This window comes from Psittacula echo (genome assembly GCF_963264785.1).
Source record: "Psittacula echo genome assembly, chromosome: 1".
Taxonomy (NCBI): Eukaryota; Metazoa; Chordata; class Aves; order Psittaciformes; family Psittacidae; genus Psittacula; species Psittacula echo.
In genome coordinates, this window is record NC_137735.1 from 162,007,975 (window position 1) to 162,035,954 (window position 27,980).

Sequence of the window (27,980 nt, forward strand, 5' to 3'; positions counted from 1 at the left end):
AGGGGTGATGGGTTCAAACTGAAACAGGAGAAGTTCAGGTTAGATCTAAGGCAGAAGCTCTTCCCTGTGAGGGTGCTGAGGCGCTGGCCCAGGGTGCCCAGAGAAGCTGTGGCTGCCCCATCCCTGGCAGTGCTCAAGGCCAGGTTGGACACAGGGGCTTGGAGCAAGCTGCTCTAGTGGAAGGTGTCCCTGCCCGTGGCAGGGGGTTGGAACTGGATGATCTTAAGGTCTTTTCTAACCCAAATCTACCTATGCTCCTGTGTTTTTTTTGATACTGAAATGCTTTATTTATTTCTTCATACATGGAGTTCAAGTTTAACAATCATTTCCAACTTGAAAGACTAATACTTCTTTAGTTTCCTCTACATTTTATAGAGAAGAGGATGATTTTCCTGAGAGTGGACTCTGAAACAGGAAATATTTTGATTTTGCTTGGCTGGAGGTAATGAAAAATGACACAGTTCATGGTTTGGACTTGAATGAGTTTATCTTGGATCACCGGAGATCCATCAGATTGTGCAGCCTGGAGATGGTAATAAAGACACCACAACTGGCAAGTAATCATTCCCCTGACAGGCAACAGAAAGCAAATGTTTAATCTTTGATAGCATAATAAATTTTCGAGCTCTGGAAATAAGGGCTGCAAGTGATAAATCCCTGCATTTGCTTTTACTAGAGAATTGTTTCCCAATTTCAGATTTCCAATGGAGTCTTAATTTGGAGTAGAGCATGTAATGGCCATCAAACCCCCAAACTAATGTGTATTTTCTTTTCAACATCTCTTCGCGTGTTGCTGCTGTTGTGAATTAAAAAGTGCTTTTCCCTTAATGGGAATCTTTCACATCTGCAGGTGTTTCTCAAGAAGGACGTAAATGGATATTTTGAAGTAAACAACAGAGTGAATGCTTCTGGATTGAGAATTAAATTACTCATCTTGCTAGTGTGGCCAACATGGGTCATGCTGTGCACCATTACAGGGCTGTGTCACAAGTGGATGTGATGAAATTAATGGTTTTATCTTTGTTGTCTTGAACTCATTTGCAAATGGACCTGAAAAGGATGGCTTTTTTTATTCCAGACTGTAGGAAAGTTTTATTATGCCTTTTTTAATGTATTTTTGCATTTCTTAGGAGATACAGGAAACAGACTGTCCCATCAGAGATGCTCTTTTGTTGGCTTCCTAAATTTCTAATTCTGTTGTGCTGTAGCTGGAGAGTGAAACTGGCTGCATCTTCTGACTTCACATATATTTAAGGTTAGATTTAAGGCAGAAACACTTCCCTGTGAGGGTGCTGAGGCACTGGCCCAGGGTGCCCAGAGAAGCTGTGGCTGCCCCATCCCTGGCAGTGTTCAAGGCCAGGTTGGACACAGGGGCTTGGAGCAAGCTGCTCTAGTGGAAGGTGTCCCTGCCTGTGGCAGGGGTTGGAACTGGAGGAGCTTTGAGGTCTCTTCTAACCCAAATCAGTCTGTGGTTCTCTGAAAAGGCAAAGGTGGTTTTAGAGTACTTCCACCACAGCAGCAGGGCATTTAACCCAGATGATCACAAGGTCCCTTCTGGCCTAGATGACAGCATTATTCTGTGAGAGCTGTGGCCGTACTTCCCTTTTGATAAAATAAGAGACAATCATCAAGCATTTAAAGGATGGGTGAAAAGTTAAGATGTAGAATTTGAGTGGCAGAAGCTTTAGGGGTTATGAGTGACTTAATCGTTGGCAGCTTGGTAACTGAATTGCAGTAAGTACAAGTACATAGATTTTTCTTTATGGCAGTAACTCAGCACTGAAGTCCTAAAAGGTAGTCCTTTAGAAAGGCAGGAGTTGCTGGTTTTTGTGTTGGATTGTGTGCAATATAGCAGTTGAGAGCATTAAATGCTGTAAAGTGTAAATCCAAACTTCAGTACATTGAGGTTTTTGTTAATGCCTCGTGTGTTTTTCAACTAGCACTATGGAAAAGTGATAGCATTGCATACTGTATTTCATTAAATCACCTCCTGTAAATAGCAGGACACATCTTGGAACAGTATTTCCTAATGATTTAGAAGGATTTTGCTCAAACTATCAACTGTAAAGAAAAATGTATAGCCAGCAGCCTGCTCTGCTGCAGCAGCACTTTTACACCCACTTTCTTTCTGTATAAATGATCAGTGTAATGCATAATGTCTCTTGTCTCTTAACTAGAGTTTTGTGCTTGAATGTGAAAACCATTCCATTGAGCCTTTATATTTGTTGTAATTAAAACTGTCATTTTAAGTGATCTATTTACATGGAATACTTGGAGTAGTGGACCGTACCGATGAGTTGTACTGTTTAATTCCTTATAAATTGTAGATATGTATCTATTTGTTTTACTTTGGGCTAGATAATAATGTAATTTATTACTTAGATTTAGCTGATGTTTGCCTTTATTCAGCAGCAGTAGATGCTGGATTGCCAGTAAAATGAATTTGTAATGTCAAGGAAGAAAACTACTGTAAGATGATGCAAGGAAATGTTTGGGATCAGCACTATGTACCTTGTGTTTGTTTCATTAAGCCCCTCCCAGCCACCCAATCATGTAACTCAAATACATGAAAATTACTTCAAAATCCCACTTTTGTCAAAACTCTGAATTTCAGTCAGGTGAGATGGGTGTTGAGGAATTCCGTTGTGAGTAAAAGTTGCCCTGAAGGAAAAAGGTACTTCAGGAAGTTACTGAGGCGTATTTGGTTCTGTAGGTATGGTAAGATGCATTCCTGATCACATGAATGTGGATTAGAGTAGATGGCAAAGACTTGTGATTCTTGCTTTAAGATGTGAGTAAGGCAGGCTTGGATGTTTCTGAAGAACATAAACCAAGTACCTTTTTAGCCTAAATTGTATGAAATTTGATTATGAAGTAGTATAGATTTCTTTTTCTTCCTTCTATGCAAGGAAGGAAGAAAAGTCAGTAAAATGCTTGCTGTACAACTTGTGACTGGATGTCATGAGCCGAGACGTTTATTAAACTAGATTGAAATTAGACATAAGGCAGAAGTTCTTCCCTGTGAGGGTGCTGAGGCGCTGGCACGGGGTGCCCAGAGAAGCTGTGGCTGCCCCATCCCTGGCAGTGCTCAAAGCCAGGTTGGACACAGGGGCTTGGAGCAAGCTGCTCCAGTGGAAGGTGTCCCTGCCTGTGGCAGGGGGTTGGAAGTGGGTGAGCTTTAAGGTCCCTTCCAACCCAAAACAGGCTGGGATTCTTTGATTTTTGGAAGACATCAAGAAATCCCATTTTAAGGAAGAGAGGTGGTCTGTAACTACGAAAACTAAACTTGGATGACAGGGTATGAACAACATAAATTCAGTCTTTCCAGTTCTGACGTAGATATTTCGCATCATTATTGGTATCAATGAGCAGGTTAGTATTAAATACGGTCTTTCATATTCATCTGCTGGGATAGAAGACAGCACTTAACTCTTCAGTAATACCATTTTACATGTGGAATTGGGACAAAAAAGAGATGGGCAGATAGTAATTTGTTAAAACAGATACGTGTTATTACCAAAGGTGAAAGTTGGAAGTGAGGGACTTCCCCTGCACTCCTATCCCTTACTCCGTTGTGATGAAATTCCCTTGAGGGATTGGTTCCGCAACAACAGTAAGATGTGATAGCCGGAGATGTATAGCACAGGGTCTTCTTTCTGGGCTTTTCATCACATGGTGTACTTAGAAACCAGTAGTTTAAAGATCAGATGTGGGGTTATACAACTTTGGCAGGGCTTTTATAGGTGCCGGTTTTGGGTGTCCCATCCCTATTCTTTGCTCTTTTGCTGTGGTAGGATACAACTGTTCATGGCCAAGGAAATCCTCAAACCTGGCATCAAAGTAGCATTGAGATATCTGAATTCATTTTAAGTGGGCTGGTTAAGGTTGAACTAGCAAGTCTTGCCCTGAGCTCCCTGCTTGTGGGAAGCCAGCATTATATCTCCATCCCTTCTCTTGCTGGCATGGCCATACCCACCACTGTGGTTTTGTCAGCTAGTTCTGAGGAGTGTCAGAGGGTCTGAAAAGCCTTTTAGTGGCTCACTGTAGTATTAGGAGTCATTGTGACCATAGATGAGTTTGTGTTGTCACTGGTTCACAGGCTGGTTTGGGTTGAAAGGGACCTTAAAGCTCCTCCAGTTCCAAGCCCCTGCCTCGGGCAGGGACACCTTTCACAAGACCAGCCTCTTGCAGCAAGCTTACAGCAAAGGGCCCATGGTGTTTGGGCAAGAGCAGAAAAAACATCCCATCCCTCTGTAGTGTACTGAGCAGGCAAGCTGAATGTGACAGCGGCTGTGTTAAGCCATCAAGGGCTTATCTTGTCATTAGAAGCCCATTCTTTGTAAGTGTTAGGAAAACTGATCTCTTTTTGCAAGGGGAGATCTCACAAAGGTTCGTAATTCTGAGGGCGAGAAGACTTGAGAAGACTTAACTGAGCTAGTGTCAAATACAGGGATAATGGGCCAAAAATTAGATGCGAATGCATAGGTGAGTTTTTTAGTTTAATTTTGGGGCGTTTGTAGTTTTGAAACCTCTAGAAGCCTTTTTCAGATGAAAACGCCATTTGTGGGAAGTATAATCCAGAAAGGATGAGGAAAGAGCTCTCTTCAGTCCCGGGGAATGCTAAAGGGTTTCTCTGCTGCCTCTCACAAGAAGCAGCTGCTGAGACTTCTATTTTGACACGTCTTTCCCTCCTTAGGCACAACATGATTTCTCCAATGGAAAAGGCAACCAGCGTGTTTTGACTGCACCATTGATCGTGTGAAGGATTTGTTATAGCAATGCTGCAGGAATAATTTGGGGGACCTTGGGAAATCACTTAATGGAATTTGGTCCATGTCTGCATAATCTTGACTTCTTTTTTTCCCCTCCCTGCTAGAGTAATTGAAGATGCTGCTTAATAAACTTTTTATCAAGATTCCCAGTTGGTTGCTGCATTTCAGAGGGTTGTATCTGAGCACACAAGTAATATGTCTTGTAATTGTCTTTTCTTTTCCTCCCCACCTCACTTAAATCTGTTCCCTAGGGAGGAATCTAATGTACTGTAATGCTGGTGCCTTTTACAAAGTGACCCTCCTCATTACAATTTGTTCTCTTGAAGCTCCCTTGACAACAGATAAATGCACTGAGAATACTTAAGCTTCCTCTCCATCACTCTTTCAAAAATCTATTTCAAAACCAGTGTTTCATGCTGCCATTTCTATTCTGACTTCCCTAATGCTGACTTCAGTGTCAAAACATACATGCAACAGATAAGTTTTAGTAGCTAAACAACTTATATCCCTGTATTTTCATGATAATTAGATGTGGTGTGCTTACATCCAATCTTACGGTGAAGATTTCCAAAGTATTTATGGCTTGTGACATAGAAACATTGAGGATTTTCTGGGGCTGGAGGTGCCTTTATTAACTCTGGTGCAACAAATTCAATAGCTGGCTTCATCTCATCCTCTCAACTTGCTGGGAAAGGTTTATTATGGATGTTGGATCTTTTTGTAGCTTGGTAAATTGATGCTGTATTTGGGTTTATGGTGTGTCCAGAGGTAGGAAAGCATTATCCCATTGCAAAGCTTTTAGCTGGAAATAGGGAATCCTCCCCACCAACCTGCTTGTGGGGAGAAGGATTTTCCTGGTGTAAGGGTTCCTTAAAAACAGAACAAAAGCAACGCACCAACAGAGCTGTGTATATGTTCTTGTTAGTTAAGAATATAGTTTCATAAAGCTCATAGATTAGTTTTGTGTTTGATATGATGCAATGAATATTGTTTCTAAGGCTTGGAGCTTTTGTGTATTCTGACTTTAACACTTCAATCTGAAAGAAACACCTGGAATTTGTAGTCAATACTTGTATTTAGGTGTCTTCAGATGTTGGTAATGTATTACAATGACTGTGCCAATGTCCTTCTAAAGTCCATTTAGAAACCACACCTTCAATGTCACTTTCCCTCCGCCTTCTGTAGATTGAAACAAGAGCAAATGTACGTTCGGGATGAGTTTGGCCGGCTCCTGGAACGAGAGAGGATCTCTTCAAATGAGCATTTGACTCGAGCCATTCTCCGCGAGCGAGCTGCGACAGAAGAGGAGCGGCAGAAGGCCCAGCGCTTTGTGAGTTCAGAAGCTTCTATGGAAGTCTCAGATATGTCAAACAACCGTGTCTTCATAGGATCACAGAATGGTTTGGTTTGGAAAGAACCTTAAGATCATCCAGTTCCAACCCCCAAGACTTCAGACTTGTTTCAAGCTAGAGGTGGAAAAGGAGAGCAGAGCTGCCCCTGCTTTTTCTTTATTGCTAGTTAATAGTATGTCATTTTATTTCTTTTTTGTCCAATATCCCTGACTTAGGAATAATGAAGAGCCTTAAGAAATTAGGAGTTGATCCTTTCTGAAGGTTGCAAATAGAATACGTCTTCTTGTGTGTGGATAGTATTAAATGTCTGTTTTCAGAGGGGGGAAGAGTAAGAAGGTATTTTAGGTTTATTTCCTTAATTTGATTATTCTATGTTAAGAAGTTGTAGAATACAAGAGAACTTTCCTAGAAATTAGTTATTTATAGAACAGAATTCTGTTATATTTCGTATTTATTAAACTTAAATAGGGAAGTTCAGGTTGGATATAAGGCAGAAGCTCTTCCCTGTGAGGGTGCTGAGGTGCTGGCACAAGTTGCCCAGAGAAGTGGTGAACACTCCATCCAGTGTTCCAGGCCAGGTTGGGCAGAGCCTTGGGTGACATGGTCTAGTGTGAGGTGTCCCTGCCCATGGCAGGGGGTTGGAACTGGATGATCTTAAGGTCCTTTCTAACTTAAACAATTTTATGGTTTTATAAATGCTATTCTCTTCTGTTTAAAGGGAGCTCGTAGTATTTCTGGGCTACAAATCTGGCTAACAATAAGAATTCAAAAAGTATTGTTTTGAAGTCCCACAAGTGCTCGGAGAAAACAAAAAATTGAACCTTTGATGATTGTCTCAAACCTTGGAACCAGCTTGGTGAAAAATTCTCTATCGAAGAATCATATTTCATTGGAGCTGATGGATAAAAATACTTCCTGCCAAGGTAGTTATAAAATATGGCTGAAAAATATCCTCTGAAAACTGACGTTGTGTATTTCAGTCCATTTCAAATGTCTGGCAGATTTATAACGTCTTATATGTAGTGGTTGCTTCCTATATTGAGTCTGTATTGACTCTTCTTTGCAGGAGTCATTGTTTTCTGAGGTATGAATATGCTGGTGCTTTTATTTTTAAGTACATGAGTATAAATAGTAAAAAAAATGCTATTTTCAAGAAAAGCTTAAAATACTTGTGAACATTCCTATGAAAATAGGATTCTTTAGGTCAGCAACCATATAAATATGTTTGCCCCTCTGTATCTGAAATACAACCAAAGCTTTCTAAGGTGTATTGGTTGGAAACAAAACAAACCAATCACTTCAGTAAGCAATAGCTTTAGCTGTGCTGTGTAAGGGAGAAATCTTTTGCTCATATTATTTTTCCATATAGCAATTTAGAACCAAGCAAATTTTACCTGAGTACACCTGAGTATTAGTATTTCTTGCAGATGTGCCCCAGTGCTTTTTCACTTCTATGGTTATGGTATTACTGAAGAATATGCTAAGCAAATACTTAATGCTTTGTCATCTTAAAATATGGGAACGAAGGAAAATGGAGAGGAATTATGACCAATGTGCACCATGAATCTAATGCCTTGAAACCTTGGATTCTTAACATTGTGCATGAGAGAGCAGGAGTTTGTAGCCTCGACCTAATGAGAAGCTTAAGATTTATAATGGAGAATATTATTTGCATGATTACCAGCTTCACTTCCTCCTGTAGTTAGTACTGAGCTTTTGAGCAGCATTTGGTGCTGTTCTCATCGGCCAGATGCTTGAGAGAATTCTTACTATGGGTATCACACTGGTTTATTTAGCCTTTATATCCAGTTTATTGGCAATTTTGACCTACTCTAGAATATTGAAGTTCTTCACTGCCTACATGAAGCAATCAAGAATTGCTGTTAACTGATTTGGATCCTTATCAAGCCTGGGAACTGGTGTTTCAAGGTTCGTGGTGTTGCTTTGTGTGGAGCTGGAAGAACAACATAGAAATGGTGCTAATGAAATGAAGGAAACACCTTAAACTCCTACAGGATGTCTTGTCTTGTGAAGGACAGCATGACTTGCTGCCTTTCCATGCATGACATTTTAGAGCTTATTACCAAACCCATGCTTTTGGGGAAGCATAGGTGTGTAAGAGCATAGATTTTGCACATCAGGAGAGAAGCAAAGTATCTGAGCTCTGCTAGTGACTGATGTACTCACTGATGTAGTCACCTTAGTTTTGATCATCTTACTGTTCCAATCTGTGGGCTTCAGCACCCTCACAGGGAAGAGCTTCTGCCTAAGAGCTCATCTCAGTCTCCCCTCTGGCAGCTTAAAGCCATTCCCCTTGGCCTGTCCCTACAAGCCCTTGTCCGAAGCCCCTCTCCATGTTTCCTGCAGCCCCTTTAGGCACTGGAGCTGCTCTCAGGTCTCCCCTTCAGGAGCCTTCTCTTCTCCAGGCTGACCCAGCCCAGCTCTCTCAGCCTGGCTCCAGAGCAGAGCTGCTCCAGCCCTCGCAGCATCTCCATGGCCTCCTCTGCACTCGCTCCAACAGCTCCACGTCCCTCTTGTGCTGCTGCCCCAGAGCTGGATCAGGGCTGCAGGGGGGGTCTCCCCAGAGCACAGCAGAGGGGGAGAATCCCCTCCCTGAGCTGCTGCTCATGCTCTGGGGGTGCAGCCCAGCTCACGGGGTTCTGGGGGGGACGGTTCTGGGCTCAAGCGCACACTGAAGCCGGGTCACGTGGAGCTTCTCATCAATCAACACCCCAAAGTCCTTCTCCTCAGGGCTGTTCTTTATCCAGTTTCCTCCAGCCTGTGTCTGTGCTTGTATTTTTCTATAACTAGTCAGTTTTTATTCTCCTGGCTTCATTGCTTGTTATATCTGTCTGTGTTTCGTGTATCCAAGGTGAATATATAAAACCTGTAACAGGGGTTATATCTGTGTGTACCTTTTTTTCAGGTAGAATGAGTAATTTCATGTTCTTGTGAACTTCTACAGTAAGGTTATGTTTTATGTATCCCCTATTTGATCTGTCAGATGGTTTTTTGTAGAGAAAGTGTTTCTGAAATGTCAGTGGCATTATCTCCAAAATTAATCCTTTTGCTGGTGCTAAATTGTTTAAATCGTGCACAGGAGAAGACATGGTGGTTAGAAAGGAGGGATTTTGCCTTCTTTGTAAAGGCTGCTAATTCATTTTTAACAAATAGACAGAAAATTGTTAGGTTGAAGTAATAATTCCCATTCTTCAACAATTATAACACCAGCTGCTGCTTATCATATCAGAGCGAAGAGATTTTGAAGTGTTTACATCCCCAAAATTAGCATTAACTCTTCATACAAATAAAAAACCTGGATAAAATGAAGCTAAACCAGAAGCTAAATACCCTGAGTTGCTTTTACATGGGTCTCTTCAGGGTGGAGGAAGATTTGATGCCAAAACTTTTCTTTGCAGATGGCTCCTCAAACAAGGTGTCAGATCTGGACTTGCAGTAGAAAACATGAAGGGAAATGGACAGTTTTACCAATAACAGTTCTTCAAGCCAGGGTGTGACTCATAAAAGCTCTGAAAGAAACTCAGAGGTGATGGATGAGCTAATGGGAACTGAACTACTGATGTGCTGTGTAAGCTCTTAGGGATGACTCCCTCAATACAAATGGACAATCCTCAATACAAGTGGCTGATGGGATGTCAGCTGCTTCAAAACCAATTCTGAGGGAGATCCAGAGGTTTCCAAACCACTAATTCTGATGTTTGTACCAACCAAGGTAGAAATTACAATTCAGAGTGGAGTTTCCAGACCCTGAAACCCCTTGTTGGGTGAGTGTGAAGATTTGTTCAACTGTTGCTGCTTAATTGAGCAGAAATAAATCCAGCTGCTGTTGATGCCTTTAAATTTGATGCTGAAATGAACTGACTGGGGGGAAGTATTAGCAAGAACAAGCGCCATTCAGCCTGTTCTTGAACACTTCCAGGAATGGGAATGTTCAGGGCGTGATTGAACGGGGCTTGGAGCAACCTGGTCTGGCGGAAGGTGTCCCTGCCTGTGGCAGGGGGTTGGAACTGGAGGAGCTTTAAGGTCCCTTCCAACCCAAACCAGTCTGTGCTTCTGTGAAGTTCACTATCCTTATATTTTATCTCTTGTCTATCAAATGATGTGACCCACCTTGTTTTTAAGGGTTGGGTGTATACCAGTTAGGTGTAAGCAGTGCCTTGCCAATGAAGAATTTCTTTACCTTTTTTTTTTTTAATACCCATTTCTATCCGTGCAATGCACTTCATTGCTTTTTGTGTTGTGTCAGTGCAGATGATGTGGACTGGAGCAGAGGCGTTACAAATCCAGCCTGGAGGCCTTTTTCAGATGCAGACATATCCACAATATGCTTTATAGCTTGACTACAGAAATAGCTCAATTGAGGAAATTGCAACCTGTGTATGGAGGACAAGTTGTTGGGGGAAGATGATGAAAACCTCTTGAACTGGCCTTGCCACCGAAGAGTAGTTTTGTACCTTTACTTACAGGACATGAGAGATGATATTTGAGAAGTATCCCTGAGTGTTTTTACCCAAGGACAAAGTGCACCATCTGCTTCCAGTCACAGTTGAGAAGTGCCTGTAGCAGTGTTGCTGATAACAAAATATTTCTTCTATACCCTTAGCATGTATATGTTATTTTTTTCTGCCCATCTCTCCTGAAAGAGGATTTCATAGTCATAGAATCATGGAATGGTTTAAGTTGGAAAAGACCTTAAGATCATCTGGTTCCAACCCCCTGACATGGGCAGGGACGCCTCACACCAGGCCATGTCGTCCAAGGCTCTGTCCAACCTGGCCTTGAACACTGCCAGGGATGGGGCAGCCACAGCTTCTCTGGGCACCCTGGGCCAGCGCCTCAGCACCCTCACAGGGAAGAACTTCTTCCTCATGTCCAACCTAAATCTCCCTGTTTCGGTTTGAACCCATCACCCCTTGTGCTATCACTACAGTCCCTGATGAAGAGTCCCTCTCCAGCATCCTTGTAACCCCCTTCAGACACTGGAAGCTGCTCTGAGGTCTCCACGCAGCTTCTCTTCTCCAGGCTCAACAGCCCCAACTTTCTTATAAGTTAAGTCTTTTATTTCAATGTAGCCAGAAAGAATTTTGGTTCTGGTGTGGTCTTTAGCCAAGACCAGTGCAGTTTGATGCCCCCATGATTCTGCTTGCTCCAAGAACACTTGTGTTATGTTTTATTCACAGCAGACCTGTCCTTCTTTGCCGTATTTCTTATTGGAGATTGTTGCTGCACATCTAAAAACTGTGGAAAGTTGGGTTGAGCAGAGTCTTGTTGAGTGGCTTTAAATGTGATTGCTTTGCCATAAATAGTTTATTGACGTTCCATCACTTGAGTCATTACGAGAGTCAGGGCGAGATGTAGAGAATATGGAGTAAAAAAATCAATAGTTATCCAAAGTGCAGAGGACCTGTTGTATTTCCATCTCTCTATAATGACTTGGAGTTCACTGTTAACATATTTGCTTCACTGTGTGGACCGAAATGAGCTGTCATTAGAACCCTGTATGTTGGAAAATGGTTTTATTGAGTTGCCAATGACATTAGAGCCTCATTTCCTTTTGAAGAGGCACAGAAATATTGTTCTGTTCATGTGCTGCATCCATAACATTAAAATTTGATTATTGCCATCATTAGAAATCTCTGTCCTAGTGCAATTATATATATTTCCCTATATATTGTTCCAGGCTTTCATTCAAGTGCCTGTTAGAGAATGAAATCTGGCTTTGCCAAGCTCTTTCTTTTTTCGCTTTGTAAATTATTCTCTACACCTGAAGGTCTATTAATAAATTCCGTGTTCAGAAAAATCAATTGGGTAGAAGGATCCTTATATTGGAAAGCACTTTTTGCACCGTAGGTGAATGTGATAATCAGATTATGGGATATTTTTGCCTCGCAAGATCGCATTTGAGATGTATAATTCTTTCACTTTTCTGAGCACTGAAATCAATGGACAAAGTGCCTTCCTCCATAGATTAGAGCTGAAGAGTGTTGTGTTATTGTCGTAACTGAATACATGCTGTTGAAATAGCGTTTCACTCCTCTGTGTCTGAACTCTTGAGGTGTTTCCCCTGGCATTCTTGGGTGGCTGCTCCTAGGTGCTACCTCCGTGTGCTCTATAATGACCTTTGCTTTAGTGTTGCATTCATTTTGTCCTGTCCTCAATTCATTAGCTTGATCAAGAGGATGTCCCCTACTTTCCATAAGCAGGTTATATCCTGACCCTTCCTGCTCTTTCCAAGCAGTCCTGTGCTAACCATATTTTAAGCATGACTTCACTAGAAAATATCGGGGGGAAGTATTACTAAATGAGTTAAGGCATTAGCTCTGGAGAGGGAAGGAGGCTGTTTACCAACCTGCAGTATTTATTACATACCTCATTTAGCTCATTCATCATTTTAATAGAAAAATGAATCTTTTGAGATGATTCTGAAATCATTGGAGGTAAACTACACAGCCTGAGGCGAAACATGATTGCTCACTGTAGGGTCAAGCTGTTCCTGAGAAGTACAGAATGATCGGTGGCTATAAGTCACAGTCTATGGTAGTAAAAATATTACAGGCTTGTATTTGAGACTTAAGGGTTGGAAACCACGTGGTACAGAATTAAATCTGGTGACAATTTTGTCTCTTGTTCTTCAGTTGTAGGAATTAGATTTTTCTCTTAATCTCTGAAAGTGGAGATTTTTGGAGATTTACTCATATAATTTTGTTTAGGATTATGTTCATCTTCTTTAGGGATTGCAGTGATAGGCCAAGGGGTGATGGGTTCAAACTGAAATATGTGATGTTCAGGTTAGATCTTAGGCAGAAGTTCTTTGCTGTGAGGGTGCTGAGGCGCTGGCACAGGGTGCCCAGAGAAGCTGTGGCTGCCCCATCCCTGGCAGTGTTTAAGGCCAGGTTGGACAGAGCCTTGGGCAACATGGTCTAGTGTGAGGTGTCCCTGCTCATCGCAGGGGTTTGGAACTGGATGATCTTATGGTCCTTTCCAACTTAAATCATTCTGTGATTCTAACCACTCTATGATTCTATGATTCCGCATGGTTCTGTTTTGCTATGAGCTGCTGTTCTTTTGATTGAGAAATAGTGGTTTTGTCGCAGCAAAAAGTCTTTCTTGTATTAGCACTCTTGTGATATGGACATAAGTAACCCGGTTTTGGTTGTGTCTGTAGTAAAAGACAAAAATGGAAAAAGTTATTTTTGAATATTGAGGATGTGATCTATCTTTTTTTTGGGGGAAAGTTGTCCAATGCTATTTCATAGAATCCCAGAGTGGTTTGGGTTGGAAGGGACCTTAAAGCTCATCTGGTTCCAACTCCATGACACGGGCAGGGACACCTTCCACTAGTGCTGCCCTGTCCAACCTGGCCTTGAACACTGCCATGGATAGGGCAGCCGCAGCTTCTCTGGGCAATCCTCATAGTGACTCTTCATTTGATTAAACATCATATAAGATAATACCATGGTTGTGGCTTATGTCTCTTGTGGCACATGTTTCTTCTCTCACTGACTCTTCCTCCCTCTCTTCCTGGCAGTTCTATTGCAGCAGTGAGGTGTTTGAGATAAGAATGTGGCTGTCTGTATTTTCTGGTATGTTAAATAGATGATGTAAAACTCTGTGTGAAAAAGAAGCTGTTGCTGTGCAAATAAGAGACTGATGATCCTTTTTTCCAGCCATGCAGATATTTACAAATGAGAAATGGTTTTATCTGGACAAATAGATTTGCTTTAAAATGGTAAAGACACACTTATATGTCTAAAATTGCTTTTTTAATAAGAGTGAACAATTTCCCCCCTCCTTGATACAGTTAAACAGTAGAAATAATTTAAAACAGCCAGGGGGGTGATACGTGCTGTAGGTTGTAATCCCAGGATGATCTGTCATGTGAACTGTTAAGCAAATGTTTTATTTCATCTCTGAAGCTGCCATTAAGTGCTTGGGAACTAGAATCATAGAATGGTTTGGGTTGGAAAGGACCTTAAAGCTCATTCAGTTCCAACCCCCTGCCATGGGCAGGGACACCTTCCACTAGAGCAGCTTGCTCCAAGGCTCTGTCTGACCTGGCCTTGAACACTGCCAGGGATGGAGCATTTACCGCTTCTTTTGGCAACCTGTTCCACTTACCTGTATCTCTCTTCTATCCCTTTACAAAGTCTGTTTGCATTTAAAGTGTGTGTTTCTATGGACCAGTAGAAATAATTTCCTCCTCCTTTCAGTTTTTTACTTGGCAACTTGTTATAGTGATTTGTGGGATTTAATTTTACATGTGACAGTCAAGTTTGTTTTCCTTGATGTCAGCTTGGCGTACAGGAAAACCACAGTAGAAACAGACAGGTAAGGTGCATACAGTGAGCGTTTCTTCACTTTCATATCTCTCTTTGATGGTGAGAGGAATGTGTTTTGATAGTCAAACAGCCTTTAAAACTATGCTGTTAAAACATGCTATTTCTTTAATTCCTATATAGCAAACCCCAAGATGTTTGACAGAAGCAAAATTAATCACTCTGTTATCTCAGCATCCAGATGAAGATCTAGTGCTTTACAAAGCCTGCTGCTCCATCAATTTGTTCTTTTGGTTGGATTCAAATTGAGTTCATTTTTATAGATTCAGTGCATAATCCTCTTCTTTCTCCTCCCTCATTCATTAACCAATTTGTTCTTGCTACTCCCTTTTTATTGAATGGCTAACAAAATTGCCATGCTAGCTTTTCAAATGAATATCATCATTCCTTGTCATGCATAGGCAAAAAGCAAGCGTGTTAATCCTTTTTACAGGTACCTTCCCTTCTTCCAGAGAGAAGTCCTATTTCTGCCCTCAAAATATTATGAAAAGAAAGGTTAAATAATGTTCTTCAGAAGTTTTGAACACAATGTTTATGTATAAATCATAGAATCAGCAAGATTGGAAAAGCCCTTTAAGCTCATCCAGTCCAACCATTCCCCAGCACTGCCAAGGCCACCACTAACCCATGGTACTGAGGCCTCGTCTCCACGGTGTGTGAACACTTGCAAGGACGGTGACTGCAGCCCTGCCCTGGGCAGCCTGTGCCAATGCCTGAGCACCCTTTGGGGCAGGAATTGTTCCTCAGCTCCATCTAAACCTGCCCTGGTGCAGCTTGAGGCCGGTTCCTCTTGTCCCATCCCTTGTTCCTTGGGAGCAGAGCCCAGCCCCTCCTGGCTCCATCCTCCTCTCAGGCACTTGTAGGGAGCCATCAGGTCCCCCCTGAGCCTTCTCTTCTCCAGACTGAACCCCCCCGGTCCCTCAGCCCTTCCCCATCACACTGTGCTCCAGGCCCTGCACCAGCTCCATTGCCCTTCTCTGGCTCTGCTCCAGCACCTCAATGTCTCTCTTGTAGTGAGGGGCTCAGAGCTGAACACAGGATTGGAGGTGCAGCCTCACCAGCGCCCAGGGAAGGGGCACAATCATGTTGTGATCATGTGTCACACACACCATGCCCTGGTCCTGCTGCCACACTGGTGCTGATACAGGCCAGGATGCTGGTGGCTTCTTGGTTGTCGGGTACACATACTCCTGTCCAGACTCCTTTTGATTATTTCTGGGCCGTTGTAGTATGTGCACTTAGTCAGTTGTATGACAGAACAAAAGACTTGTACTAGGACATGACATGATACAAATATATGCCATGGATTGAAATGTGCTTATCTGAGAGAAGTCTTGAAATACAGTACAGTCTCCTCCATTTCAACAAAACAGTTCACTGGGTCTTGAAACCCTCATTCTGACTTTCATATAATAGGTGTGTACTCTCAGGTTAGGTTAATTTTGGCTAGGCAGATACCCCCATGTCTTTCCTTTAGAGTACTCTTGTTACCTTCTTTCCTTTGGGTTGAATTAGAAGACTTAGGAGAAGAAAGGTTGTTTGAGGAATGGAGGGGATGGAAATTGAGAGCAATTTGTTTTATTAATGACCACTTGAATAATGAATGCAAATCCTGCTATCTGTAATTTATCTGAGGACTCTTCAATGTGGAACATGGCTATTTTGTGTAGGAACAACAGCTGAAAGAAGGGGAACAAGCCAAGATAACAGTTTGGAAAGGATCTCGCCACCTATATTGATGAGTGGCTTGATGTTGCTGTTGTATCATTTCCACTCTACTACTATACATATATACTGGCTGTAATCAGGACTCTGCCTATTCCGTTTGTAGCAAGTTCTGAGACAAGGGACCTTCCTTTTGAAGTATGGAGCTGAAAATTAAGAGGGTTTGTTCTGAGTAGCAGTAAGATGACAAAGTGATCCATATAACATTCCTTATTGCTTAAGTTGATTGATTGATTTTGTAGACATCCCTTTTGGTTTTGTATAACTGCCCTTAATTTCGTATAAATCCCATTTTATTGAGAGCGGTTGAGAATCTGGATGCTGAGTTTGGTTGACAGAGCCTGTTCAGGAGTAAGGGGGATATGTTCTAACATTTTAGAAATCCTGGAATAATGGAAAAGCTCTTTTTACTGGCAGATCTGTTGTTTCCTTGTTTTCCAGGCAGTTTTGTGATGATGATCTCTTGGGAATGGAAGGAGTGCGAGGAAGAGTGGAAGAAATCTTGAGTTTCCATGTAACTAAGGAGAGGATTAGACCATGCCCCACCAACTTTTATATTCACAGCTATTCCTGACACTGGGTTTTACACTTGAGGGTACTTAAGGGGAGACACTTCTATGTCATGGGCAGGGACACCTTCCACTAGAGCAGCTTGCTCCAAGCCCCTGTGTCCAACCTGGCCTTGAACACTGCCAGGGATGGGGCAGCCACAGCTTCTCTGGACACCCTGTGCCAGCGCCTCAGCACCCTCACAGGGAAGAGCTTCTGCCTAAGAGCTCATCTCAGTCTTCCCTCTGGCAGGTTAAAGCCATTCCCCTTGGCCTGTCCCTACAGGCCCTTTCAATATTTAACCTACAAAACATTTGTTTTTTATAACCAATTTTGAAAGCAGAACCTGGTTTCAGCTGTCAGCTCTGCTGTTTAAATTATAGGAAGGAATGGGAGAAGTTTGTCGGCTTTCATTTTTGGGAAGCTACGGCAGAAGGAGCTGATACCATTTGCTTGTGTCACTACTACTTGGTGAATATGGGTGATACAATCCAGTTAGGAGCTTGGCAGATCCACCAGCGTGTTTGTATTGTCTTGTGTGATGGCTGAATTCAAATCACGTTTGTAAATACATAAAAAAGTATCATTACTTCTCATTTTCCTAATTATCCTGCAGATAACCAGTGGGGATCGTGACATTAGGAGAAGTAAGTGGCTTAGGATTTTGCTTTGGAGAAAGAAACTCTTGCTGTTCCCTCTTTCCCCCCTTGGGCTATGCAGCAGTAATAAATGAGCAAGTCCTGAGTACTTTATGATAGATAGGTAATGGTGCTATGCCTGAGCCAACAGGCTTGTTTCTGCAGCAGCTGTCAGGATTCAAAGTCATTAGCATCCCTTTATGGTTGCATTTCAAAGTCATTTCTGCTTTAGCATACATAAAGGAAAGAAGTCGTGACACTGAGAGAGGAGTTTTGGGTGCAGGTGAATGCTTTTGGCTGAGTGCAGTGGTGGAGTGTGTACACATGAAGGGTGTCAGTGCATTGAAGATTATTAAAGTAATTTTAGAGGTAAATACAGGTTGACTTAAAGTCCATTTCCTACCATGTGCCTGTCTTAAAGCCTTTGACTAACCCAAGAAGGAGCTTTCTGCACTGTTTTGCTGGGTGGTTCTTATATGAATAGCCAAAAAACTGCTCCAGTGTATTCTCAGAGGGAAGAAAATTACAGTATGCAGTATATGTGTATTACTATATGCAGTTATAGCAGAGTCATTTGTAGCATGAAACTGGAGGGCCACCAAATAGTCAGGTCATGACAGCAGACCCACAGCAATGGTTTCATGCATGTGCTAAGAGAAGTACTTCTGCAGAACATCAATCAATCTTTTAATGCTTCTGAAGAAGGAAGAGGAGTGTTGGAAGGAAGGATAATGAGTGGATACTGTTTCTCTCTTAGTACTGGGATGTCTTCTAAGTACTCTCAGATAAGTGGGTCAGTCGTATCTTTGTTTTACCTTGTAACAACTCATTTAATAGTTTAATTTTCCTTCTCACTTTTATCTGCCTGTTTGAACATGAGAAGAAAAGCATCCCATAGTTAGTTCTTTTGAAAGTAATGATGTCGGAAGAAGATACTGAACTTGAAAATATTCTTTGAACATGCTACCTACAAGTGAGTTATTGTACAGCAGGAAAATAATGCCAATAGTTTTCTTTTGTGATCCATTATATCTTAAAAATTCATTTCGAGTTTTTATATGAAGATGCTTCACCTTAAAGAAGGGTTTTTAAGGCAAACCTTCATTTATTTGAAATAGATTTTCTTGCTAGCCTACATTGTTTTCCAGTTTTATTCCCTTGTTCCTGTTAGTTTTGGAGGCTTATGGCAAAAATAAGCTGATATAGAAAAGTAGCTTCATCTTCTTGCAGCACTCCAGTAGAAAGCCAGTGGTCAAGATCCATCCAGTAGAAATGTAGTTAAGCGGTTTGTATCAAGGAAAGAGGGTGACCATGTAATTGCTGTGAGTCAGTGTGATACGGTGTGTGTTTGCCTTCCTGTGGGGTCACAACCCATGAAGAATCAAAATGTATCAAACATTTTACATCCTTATTTTATTGATTTGGGGGTTTTTGATGGTCAGCTATGGTCTATTAGGGGAGCAGATACGCTCAGCCTTGAGGGGTAAGAGACGCTTAACTGGAAGATGAACATGAAGTATCCTGACAAGTCTGAAATGCGTTGATCCACTAATACCGCGCAGCATTTCCAGTGATATTTTACTGGACAAAGCAGATGCTGGAAAACCTTCACCCTTTTATGAACAGTGACTAACTAGTTGTTAGAATGGATGTTATGAGTTTGTATTGCTATTATTGCCCAGTTTGAACTGCTGGTTGCAGTGTGCTCAGCCACATGATAACTTTGCCTACTTGACTTTGTAGTACTAGCACACGGTATAGTTTTGAGTGTGTGACAGCACTGTTGGCTTTCAACAAGTAAGGCTGTCAGTCCGTTAGGAGTATTAAGCTTGTAAGGTCTCCTACAGGTGGTTACTTTTAGAGATTAGGTATAATTCCATATATATCACAAAAAATAAGGCTCTAGTCATTTTTAGTTGGGTACCTGGATCTGGTGAAGTAACTTGATTGTGTTGGTCTTGATTTCTGTACCCTTGACTTGCATTGCAGGGGTGGGATATAAAGCATTAACTGATCTGAGAGCACTGTTAATGACTTTTTTTCATTTAATACTTAATTTGCATTTGTATGCCTCATTTTAGAGGCCCATAGTATCCATTGGCTGTGGAATATAATGGCAAAAGCTATGTAAAATTATCTGTTCAGAGAGTGCTGACAGGTTGGTGCCTGAGAAAGTGTAAAGGTGATAAATATATTGGATTTAAAGACTGCAGAAACAGAGGGTTTGGAGCTGAAGTTCAACAGATAAGAGATACCAGGTAAAATAACCTCTGAAATGGTGTTGCTATCTTACTGTTGGTGTAGCTTATTTGACAGTTGTTTTCTCTATTTAAAATACCAAATATTCTTCCTTCTCTTCTTCATCTTTCCAATGTCCCATGAAAGGAAAGATGTTTAAGTTCATGTAAGATTTTAGATACTGGTGACAATGTTATTACTATTATTCCGTGCGAACTAGTGTATAAACCCAGAATGTTCATCTTGTCATGCCTTCTGTAAGCTTTACGAGTTATCCTGAAAACAAACAGTCTTGACAGGTGGGAATTCTGAGTCAATCCATGGTTTGTACAGGAATATATTAGGGGTTTAGTTTTATTCTTTTTTAATGTGGGTGCTTCCTTCCCAAGTTCTGTTCTTCAATTATTTTCTTAGACGTGTTTCTATTAAACTTTTCCCAGTGCCCCAGTTCTTAAATCTTCTGCCTCTTTCCACCTCTGCCAACCCTTGTAGCTTCCTCCTGCCCCTCCTCAGCCCATTCTTTGTTTACATCCTTGTATTTGGGTTGTTTGTCTTCTACTTTCAGCTCTTTCTCTCCCTGCAAAAGAACCACCAAGCCACCACTAACCCATGTTACTGAGGTGTGTGAACACTTGCAGGGACGGTGACTCCAGAAACATGAAGCATAGAATCAACTGGGTTAGAAAAGCCCTTTAAGCTCATCCAGCCCAACCGCTCCCCAGCACTGCCAAGGCCACCACTTAACCCATGGCACTGAGGCCTCATCTCCACGGTGTGTGAACACTTGCAGGGACGGTGACTGCAGCCCTGCCCTGGGCAGCCTGTGCCAATGCCTGAGCACCCTTTGGGGCAGGAATTGTTCCTCAGCTCCATCTAAACCTGCGCTGGTGCAGCTTGAGGCCGGTTCCTCTTGTCCCATCCCTTGTTCCTTGGGAGCAGAGCCCAGTCCCCTCTTGGCTCCATCGTCCTGTCAGGCAGTTGGAGGGAGGGAGATGCAGAACACTATTGCCACTAATATATTAGTAATATACTAGTGTACAATAATATATTGCTGCAGAACACTATTGCCAGGCTTTGTCAAAAATGCATTGAATCTGATCAGTGTTTGTTCTTTTGTGGGTTTTTTGCTGCTGTTTTTTCTCCATGAGGCTTACAGTCATCGTGAAGTGTAATTTGATTTTATTGGAGGTAGACGGAGGAGGTGCAATGAAATCGATGTGCTGGGCACCACTTTCCTGGCAGCTATCAGATTCCTTGGAAACTATGGGAATGCACAAACTTCTCAGCAGAACAAAACGAAATATTATTTATTGTTGGTGAAGGGTTTTCTCTCTTTTTGTTTTTATGTGGATGAAACGAATTTAGCTTAGGCCCTCAGAAAAGCTGGAGATGAAGCATGTAGCATCCTTAACTCTTTTCTTGCTTCTGCCACTCCATAGCCTGGGGCTTTGTGGAGTGGAAAATGAATGGAAGGTAATTTTATTTTGTGCAGAGGTTGACACAAGGCTTTCGTACAGGTGGTGGAACAGTAAGGAAATAACTGCAGCTCTTCCCAATGGCTGACACTGCAAGTCTGATCAATAAAGTGGAGGAAAAATAACACGGGTTCATTCACAGTCATTCACAGAACAAGCTTTAGTGTCAGTTCAGGTTTGCTTTCAAGTGTGTGATGGTTAATTATGCAGAGGATGAACAGATCTAATTAGGGGAGTCTCCTGTCTATGCTGCCTTAAAAGCTTAGTATTTAGATTATCTACTGTGTAGAGGCCTTGCTGTAAGGTCTTACCCTCAGCATTGCTGTGCAGTCACTTGCAAGCAGAGGTACATTTTCCTGCTCACATTTTCAGGTAGTTACAGGTCTAATCAGCTGTGTAAGAACTTTTCACCCTAGGATCTCTTTCTAATGGAAGAGAAATAGGTGCTTTTAGGATGTGATTCGGTCCTGTTTCAGGTATCAACTTGATGATGAAGTAGATGATCTTGTAGAAGTGTCCATTTCTCTGTGTATGACTGTGTGGGGCTTGAAGGGCTGTAGCTGAAAGGTGGTTCTCTCGTTGGGTAGACCTCTTAATCGATGAAGGTGATTTGCATCCAAACCATAGAAATATTGTTGTGGTACCCACATCCATGTCACACAAGGTTATAATAAATTAGAAATAGAAAGAATTAGAGAATAAATGAGAAAATGAGTTATAGTGAAGAAACCTGGAGAGGGGCTTTTGACAAGGGCCTGTGGTGATAGGAGCAGGGAGAATGGCTTTAACCTGCCGGAGGGGAGACTGAGATGAGCTCTTAGGCAGAAGCTCTTCCCTGTGAGGGTGCTGAGGCGCTGGCCCAGGGTGCCCAGAGAAGCTGTGGCTGCCCCATCCCTGGCAGTGTTCAAGGCCAGGTTGGACACAGGGGCTCGGAGCAAGCTGCTCTAGTGGAAGGTGTCCCTGCCCATGACACAGGGGGTTGGAACTGGATGAATTTTAAGGTCCCTTCCAACCCAAACTGTTCCGTGAGTCTATATAAGAACACACTTGTTTGTAATCATTTGTGAAGAATTGGTGGGAGTTAGCAGTTTTATAGTTGCTTCCTTTCTCCTTTCTGATGTACATTCTGTAGTTATGCTTTTTTAAGCTTTTAACTATTTGCTATTAAAATCCCTTTGATCCCCTAGGAGATCCCAAATCTCTATGCACACACGTTACCTGCGATTGGAGCATGTTCGGACAGATTATGGAGTGAGTGGTTGTGGCCACAGAGGGAAATGAAAGTTGATCTAAGTGCATCTTCCCCCACGGGTGATTTGGATGTCAGTGTCAGGCTGTCTGCAGTTTTCGCTACAAGGACTTCCTTAACTTCCTAGAGGAGCTAACAACAGTCCTGTGATGTGATTTACTTGAATTTCATGCAGTTCAACAGTTCTCGGTAGGATACTGTGATAGCACTTGAAGCAAAAAACTAAATAGGTGGTGTAAATAATTCCTTCAAGTTAGAGTTTATACAGAACAATTGAAAAGTAGTTGCATGTCGTAATTGGGGAGGGGTAGAGTGCAGTGCTGAGAGTGGAGCTGACAACAAAACGTAGGACTTGTACTACTAGTGAGAAGAAAAAACCAGCTATTTTATACTCCATTGAACTGTTACACATCATAAATAATTTATGCTCTGCTTGCTCTGTTCTGTAGCAAAGATAAGCCAGTCATTTTAGGAGCATTTTAATGAATAATAGTTTTCCTGACTTTCTCTGTAACTGAAACCCTCTTCCTCCACTATTCCCTTGGTCATTATATGTATGTAACTGGGTTGATTATAGGAATACATTTAAAAGTCTTTGAGTCTTACTTTGAATTCCACAGGTATCTAAGAATTGCTTGAAAATATATGTAGCTTTGTTCAGGTTATCTTGGTTATTTCTGTCATTACCAAAAGGGTGTAAGCACCTCATGTAATGTTACGAGGATGTCTGTATCCCTGGACTGGAATATTCATCATTACCCCAGTTTATACTAAACTTGTAGATAATGCATATATTTCCTCAGTCAAACTTAAAGGTTTTTTTACGGTTTGGTGTTCTTCAATATATCCTTTGGTTTGTTAGTGAAAATTTCATACTTCCCCTTTAGCTTAATGATCGTTGTAAAACATTGAAATTCCTTAGAGATAAAAATAATCTTTTAGCCTACATCATCTTTAAAATAGGGTGTTTTAAAGTTGGGTTTGACTCTGATTTTCAGACTTGTAGATAACCAGCTCTGTATTCGGACCTTAATATTTATCTTGCATAGAGTTTGCTACTTCTGAGCACATTCCTTGTGTATTTTACTGGAATGTGCTACATGTCCTGAAACTCTAAATAGCTGAAATGGTGCTTCACTCTGAGTTGCCTCGTTTGCTTTTGATAATGCAAGTATCAAATGTGCTGTTCCTAGCAGGTAACAGTCTATTCAGATGAGTGATTCACTAGAAGAGCCTTGGACTCCTCTTTCAGTAACACTGCTGGAGTTAAGCCTGAATCCAGAGAGTGCTGTTAGTAGAAATTACAGTTCAGGGTTTGATATAGGCCTTAAACTTCTAATTGAAATTGGAAGTGTTCTGCCATGAACTGAAATGTTGTTCACAAAGCATCCTCTTTCTGACAATCAGTTCTTCTTGTTTATTCTCCTATGCAAAAAGCAGCCCCTGATACTCCACTGTTACAACTGATAGAACAATTGATACTTCAGTTTAATGCCATTTTAGCATATTTAGTGTTGAATTTCAAATGGTGGCATAGATTTCTTTCCTCTTTTGGTGTATTCTTCAAAATATTTTTGAATAGCATTAATAGGTCTTAGCAATTTAAGCATCACCTTAAGCTTGTCTTGCGATAAAAGAATAATCAAGTAGTTTTGGCCTCTTTGAGGGTGTGTAGCTCTCTCTTACGTTTCCTTTTGTCATGACCCTCTCTTTAAAACATTGGAAACATTGCAAATGGGATAAAATCATGCAGAAAAGAGTTGATAGAGAATGAAATTCCTGATGCTGTGCCAGGAGATTACTTTGACTAGGAACTGTCCTCTGACAAATTAGTGATCGTTCCCTTTATGTAGTACATTGCAGCAACAGCAACCAGCATATTAAATCTTAATCAAGAACAATGTTTCACTAATTACAGGAGCGAGTTTCTATATTGGATAAATTGCTGTTTGTAAATGTTGGATTATATTAACTAAACCAGCTAATTACCAGCAGCAGAATAAACATAAGGTTTGCTAAAAGCTTCCATCCGTAGCTTGGAGCAGTCGCTGCTGCCTCATACTTGAGTCAATGTGGAAAATAAGGTAATGACATTATAAATACATTTCTAATGCAGGACAATTTCTTCTGAAATGCATGTAAGTATTATTGCTTTGCTATGAAATATGATTTATTTAATGCATTTCAGCCCCCATAATATTAAGATATAATTGAGATGGGGGGGGAAATTGCATGCAGTCAGAGTCTGCATGAAAGTGAATCATGGACTAAAATGGTTGTAATTTTCAAGGCACTTAGGGGAATTGTGAAATTTGTATAATGCAGTCTTTGGTTTAACAAATGGGAAGAACACAGTGGTCCAGTCTCTCAAGTTGTATTTGACTTCAAATATGGTTTTGTATGCTAATGGAAGTCTGGCTTGGGATGAATCAAGAGTTATGCTAAAATTGAGTCCCCCTCTCATGAGTAAGAAATGGATCCAGATCTGTTCGAGATGGACTTTTATAGTGAGTATTCAGTAAAATAGCAGACAGTGGGGTATAATTTGGATAAAGCCACTAATAACAGCCATACAAAGGGAATGAATGATAAAAGAAATTATGCTGGTGATCCTAGATGGGAATCATTTAAATAGGGCTGGGAATTCTAATGATTATTGCTTTCAAAAGGCTGAAAATCACAGGTCTTGGTTTTATGGTTTAATTACCTACTAAACAATTGCTGGTGATTTAGCTAAATCACAAAGCTCCCAAACAGGTAACACCAGTAACAGCAGCTATGCCTGAGCAATTCCTGTTTTCTTGGTTAACATCCATCAGACTGTTTAACCAAACATAAATTGCCAGTTTGAAACAACTGGGTAGTCTGCATTGTCTTCAAGCATGTATTTGGGTTCAAAGATGTAGTAGAACTCGTAGTAACCCGTAATTCTGTGGCAATTTTCACTAGATCCCAGTAGATGATAAAATTAATGCTTGTAAAATAAAGCCGTTTTTCAGTTTTTCAATATGTAATAATTAAAGTTCTCTTGAAGAAATTGCTTCATGCTTTGAAGACATCTGTAATTTCTTCGGTCAAATATATTAATAATCCCACAGAATATAAATCATACAGCACGGCACATAGCTTCAGTTGGCACCGAGGTCTGAAGCTGAAGTGGAAAGTCAGTCCATGTCTCATCCCTATCAGTTACTGCTTGGACAGACTCCAGTCTCTTTGGGGAGCATCTTACAGTAATATTAGTGGAAATAGTTAAGGGCTTCAGGAGCTCCTCACCTTTGTAGAGGTGGGTGTTCTTCACCAACTGGCCTAGCAGCAGTTTGTGTCAACTTCCCTAATTTGCTTTGGGCAACATCTATTTGCTGAAACGGTTGAATGGTGTGAGCTAAACTGATTCCTCCACTACTAGATCCACATGATCAACTCCATACGCATGGCAGTGGGATCAGTAGCCTGTTCAGTGGGAGCAGCTAGACTTGGAAGATGATGATGAGTCTCGTTTGACCCAAATGAATTTAAATCTCTTTGAATGATTAGTTACTTTGTGAGTAGTAAAGGATGGGAAAATTCTGTGAGCCTCTCTAATGTTCATAGAATCATAGAATGGTTTGGGTTGGAAAGGACCTTAAGATGATGCAGTTCCAACCTGCCTTCCATGAGCAGGGACATCTTCCACTATACCGTGTTGCCCAAGGCTCTGTTCAGCCTGGCCTTGAACACTGCCAGGGATGGAGCATTCACCACTTCTCTGGGCACCCTGTGCCAGTGCCTCAGCACCATCACAGGGAAGAAATTCTGCCTTATCTCCAGCCTGAACTTCCCCTGTTTCAGTTTGAACCCATCACCCCTTGACCTATCGCTACAGTCCCTGATGAAGAGCCCCTCTCCAGCATCCTTGTAGTCCCCTTCAGACACTGGAAGCTGCTCTGAGATCTGTTCTCCACGCTGAACAGCCCCAATGTTCCCAGCCTGTCTTCATATGGGAGGTGCTGCAGCCCCTGATCATCCTCCAGATTGCTGGATATAATAATTCCTTTAATAAAGGAGGACTTGGAGGCTGACAAGCCACATTGGTTTTATTTTGTTGAATTAATCAAAAAGCATGGTCAAAGTGAATAGTAAAACAGAAAGAATTGGAAGCTTGACTGAAACACCACGGCTCCCTTTGCCTCTGCACACTTCCTGTATGCTGTTGCCAAGAGATTTTGTGAGGATTGATTAAAATAGTTTGAAATAAGGCACTGTCTGTAGAAGTTCAAAGTAATTGGTCTAAGCACTTTTATTAATAAAGAAAGCTTCCATAGAATGAATTCTATCTTGGGGGCTCTCAAAGGGCTTTTACAAGTTCAATATATAATTAAGTATATTATCTCACACTATTCACAGCAATATATTTTTTTGATGTGCTAGAACACAGCAGCAATTTATGGTGTGAGGATCTATGTGAAATTTTGCTGTTAAATGAGGAAATATACAGTACTGGTATTGTTAAAATTCCGTGTACCAAGATGACGTAGTGCTAGGCAGAGCAGAAAGAGGAAGATCAGGATAAGTTCAGCCTAAAATGAATCAGCCATATGAGTTTAGTGAAGCAGGGCAAGCAGTGCTTTCAGAATAGAGGACATTGAATTAGCGTCCATTATGGTCTGCAGCTTTGTGTGGAGCTTTAATGACTTCTAGTCAGCGACTTAACTATATCTAGGAGTAGTAATTGCTTTTAGTATAATGCACTGGGTAGCCGTATTTTTGTGTTATGTCTGATCTGGTTTAGCAGTTGATACGTATTTGGGACCAGCTCTGTGTAGAAGCACTATACTGAGCAGGGTTGTTGTGTAGCCACCAATTTCTTAACTTTGAGTTAGTGGAAACAGCCAGACCCGCATGTGATAGGACAAGGGGTGATGGGTTTAAAGTGAAACAGGGGCAGTTCAGGTTAGATATAAGGCAGAAGCTCTTTCCTGTGAGGGTGCTGAGGCACTGGCACAGGGTGCCCAAAGACGTGGTTAAGTGCTCCATCCCTGGCGGTGTTCAAGGCCAGGTTGGACAGAGCCTTGGGCAACATGGTCTAGTGTGAGGTGTCCCTGCCGATGGCAGGGGGCTGGAACTGGATGATGTTAAGGTCCTTTCCAACCCAAACTATTTTATGATTCTGTGATTATATCACGGTGGAAGAAGTAGAAACAGGCTGCAAGCTGAGGTTGCATCAGAGGAACTGAAAAGTGAAGTCCCCTCAAAAACACTCTTTTCTGGTTTGAGCTGTTCGAGAAAGTGAAGGGTTGATATGCAGATGGGTAATGTGGTGGCAGAAGCCCAAAGGCTGCATGGTTTTATTAGTCCATTGAATAAATAAGAACAAACATTGTCTTTAGTAGCCTTATACAGGCATTTCTTGTTGAAAGTAATAACAGTAGGTTTTTGAATAGACTGATTTGGTTCTCTTTCTGTAGTCCCTCTTTGTTCTCATGTATCAGTGAGAAGTCTCCATCCTGGGGATGCCCGGTTCTTTACTAAAGACCATCAGTGATGGCCTAGCCTTGTTTGGACCTGTCAGTCCTGCCGTACAAAGTCTTGTACTTCATGACATGCTTGAAGACCTTATGATGCCTGCCTGCTGGCCAGTCAAGC

General features: G+C 41.5%; 1 protein-coding gene across 4 annotated transcripts in view; it reads left to right on the forward strand.

Annotated features, from left to right (window-relative positions):
* Positions 1 to 27,980, forward strand: part of CHCHD3 (coiled-coil-helix-coiled-coil-helix domain containing 3) — a 154,838-nt gene that overhangs the window by 38,944 nt on the left and 87,914 nt on the right. For all 4 annotated transcript variants that reach the window (XM_080624510.1, XM_080624511.1, XM_080624512.1 and 1 more), the window contains exon 4: positions 5,958 to 6,102. In XM_080624510.1, the coding sequence (XP_080480636.1) occupies positions 5,958 to 6,102 (145 nt within the window). The remainder of the gene's footprint in view (positions 1 to 5,957; positions 6,103 to 27,980) is intronic.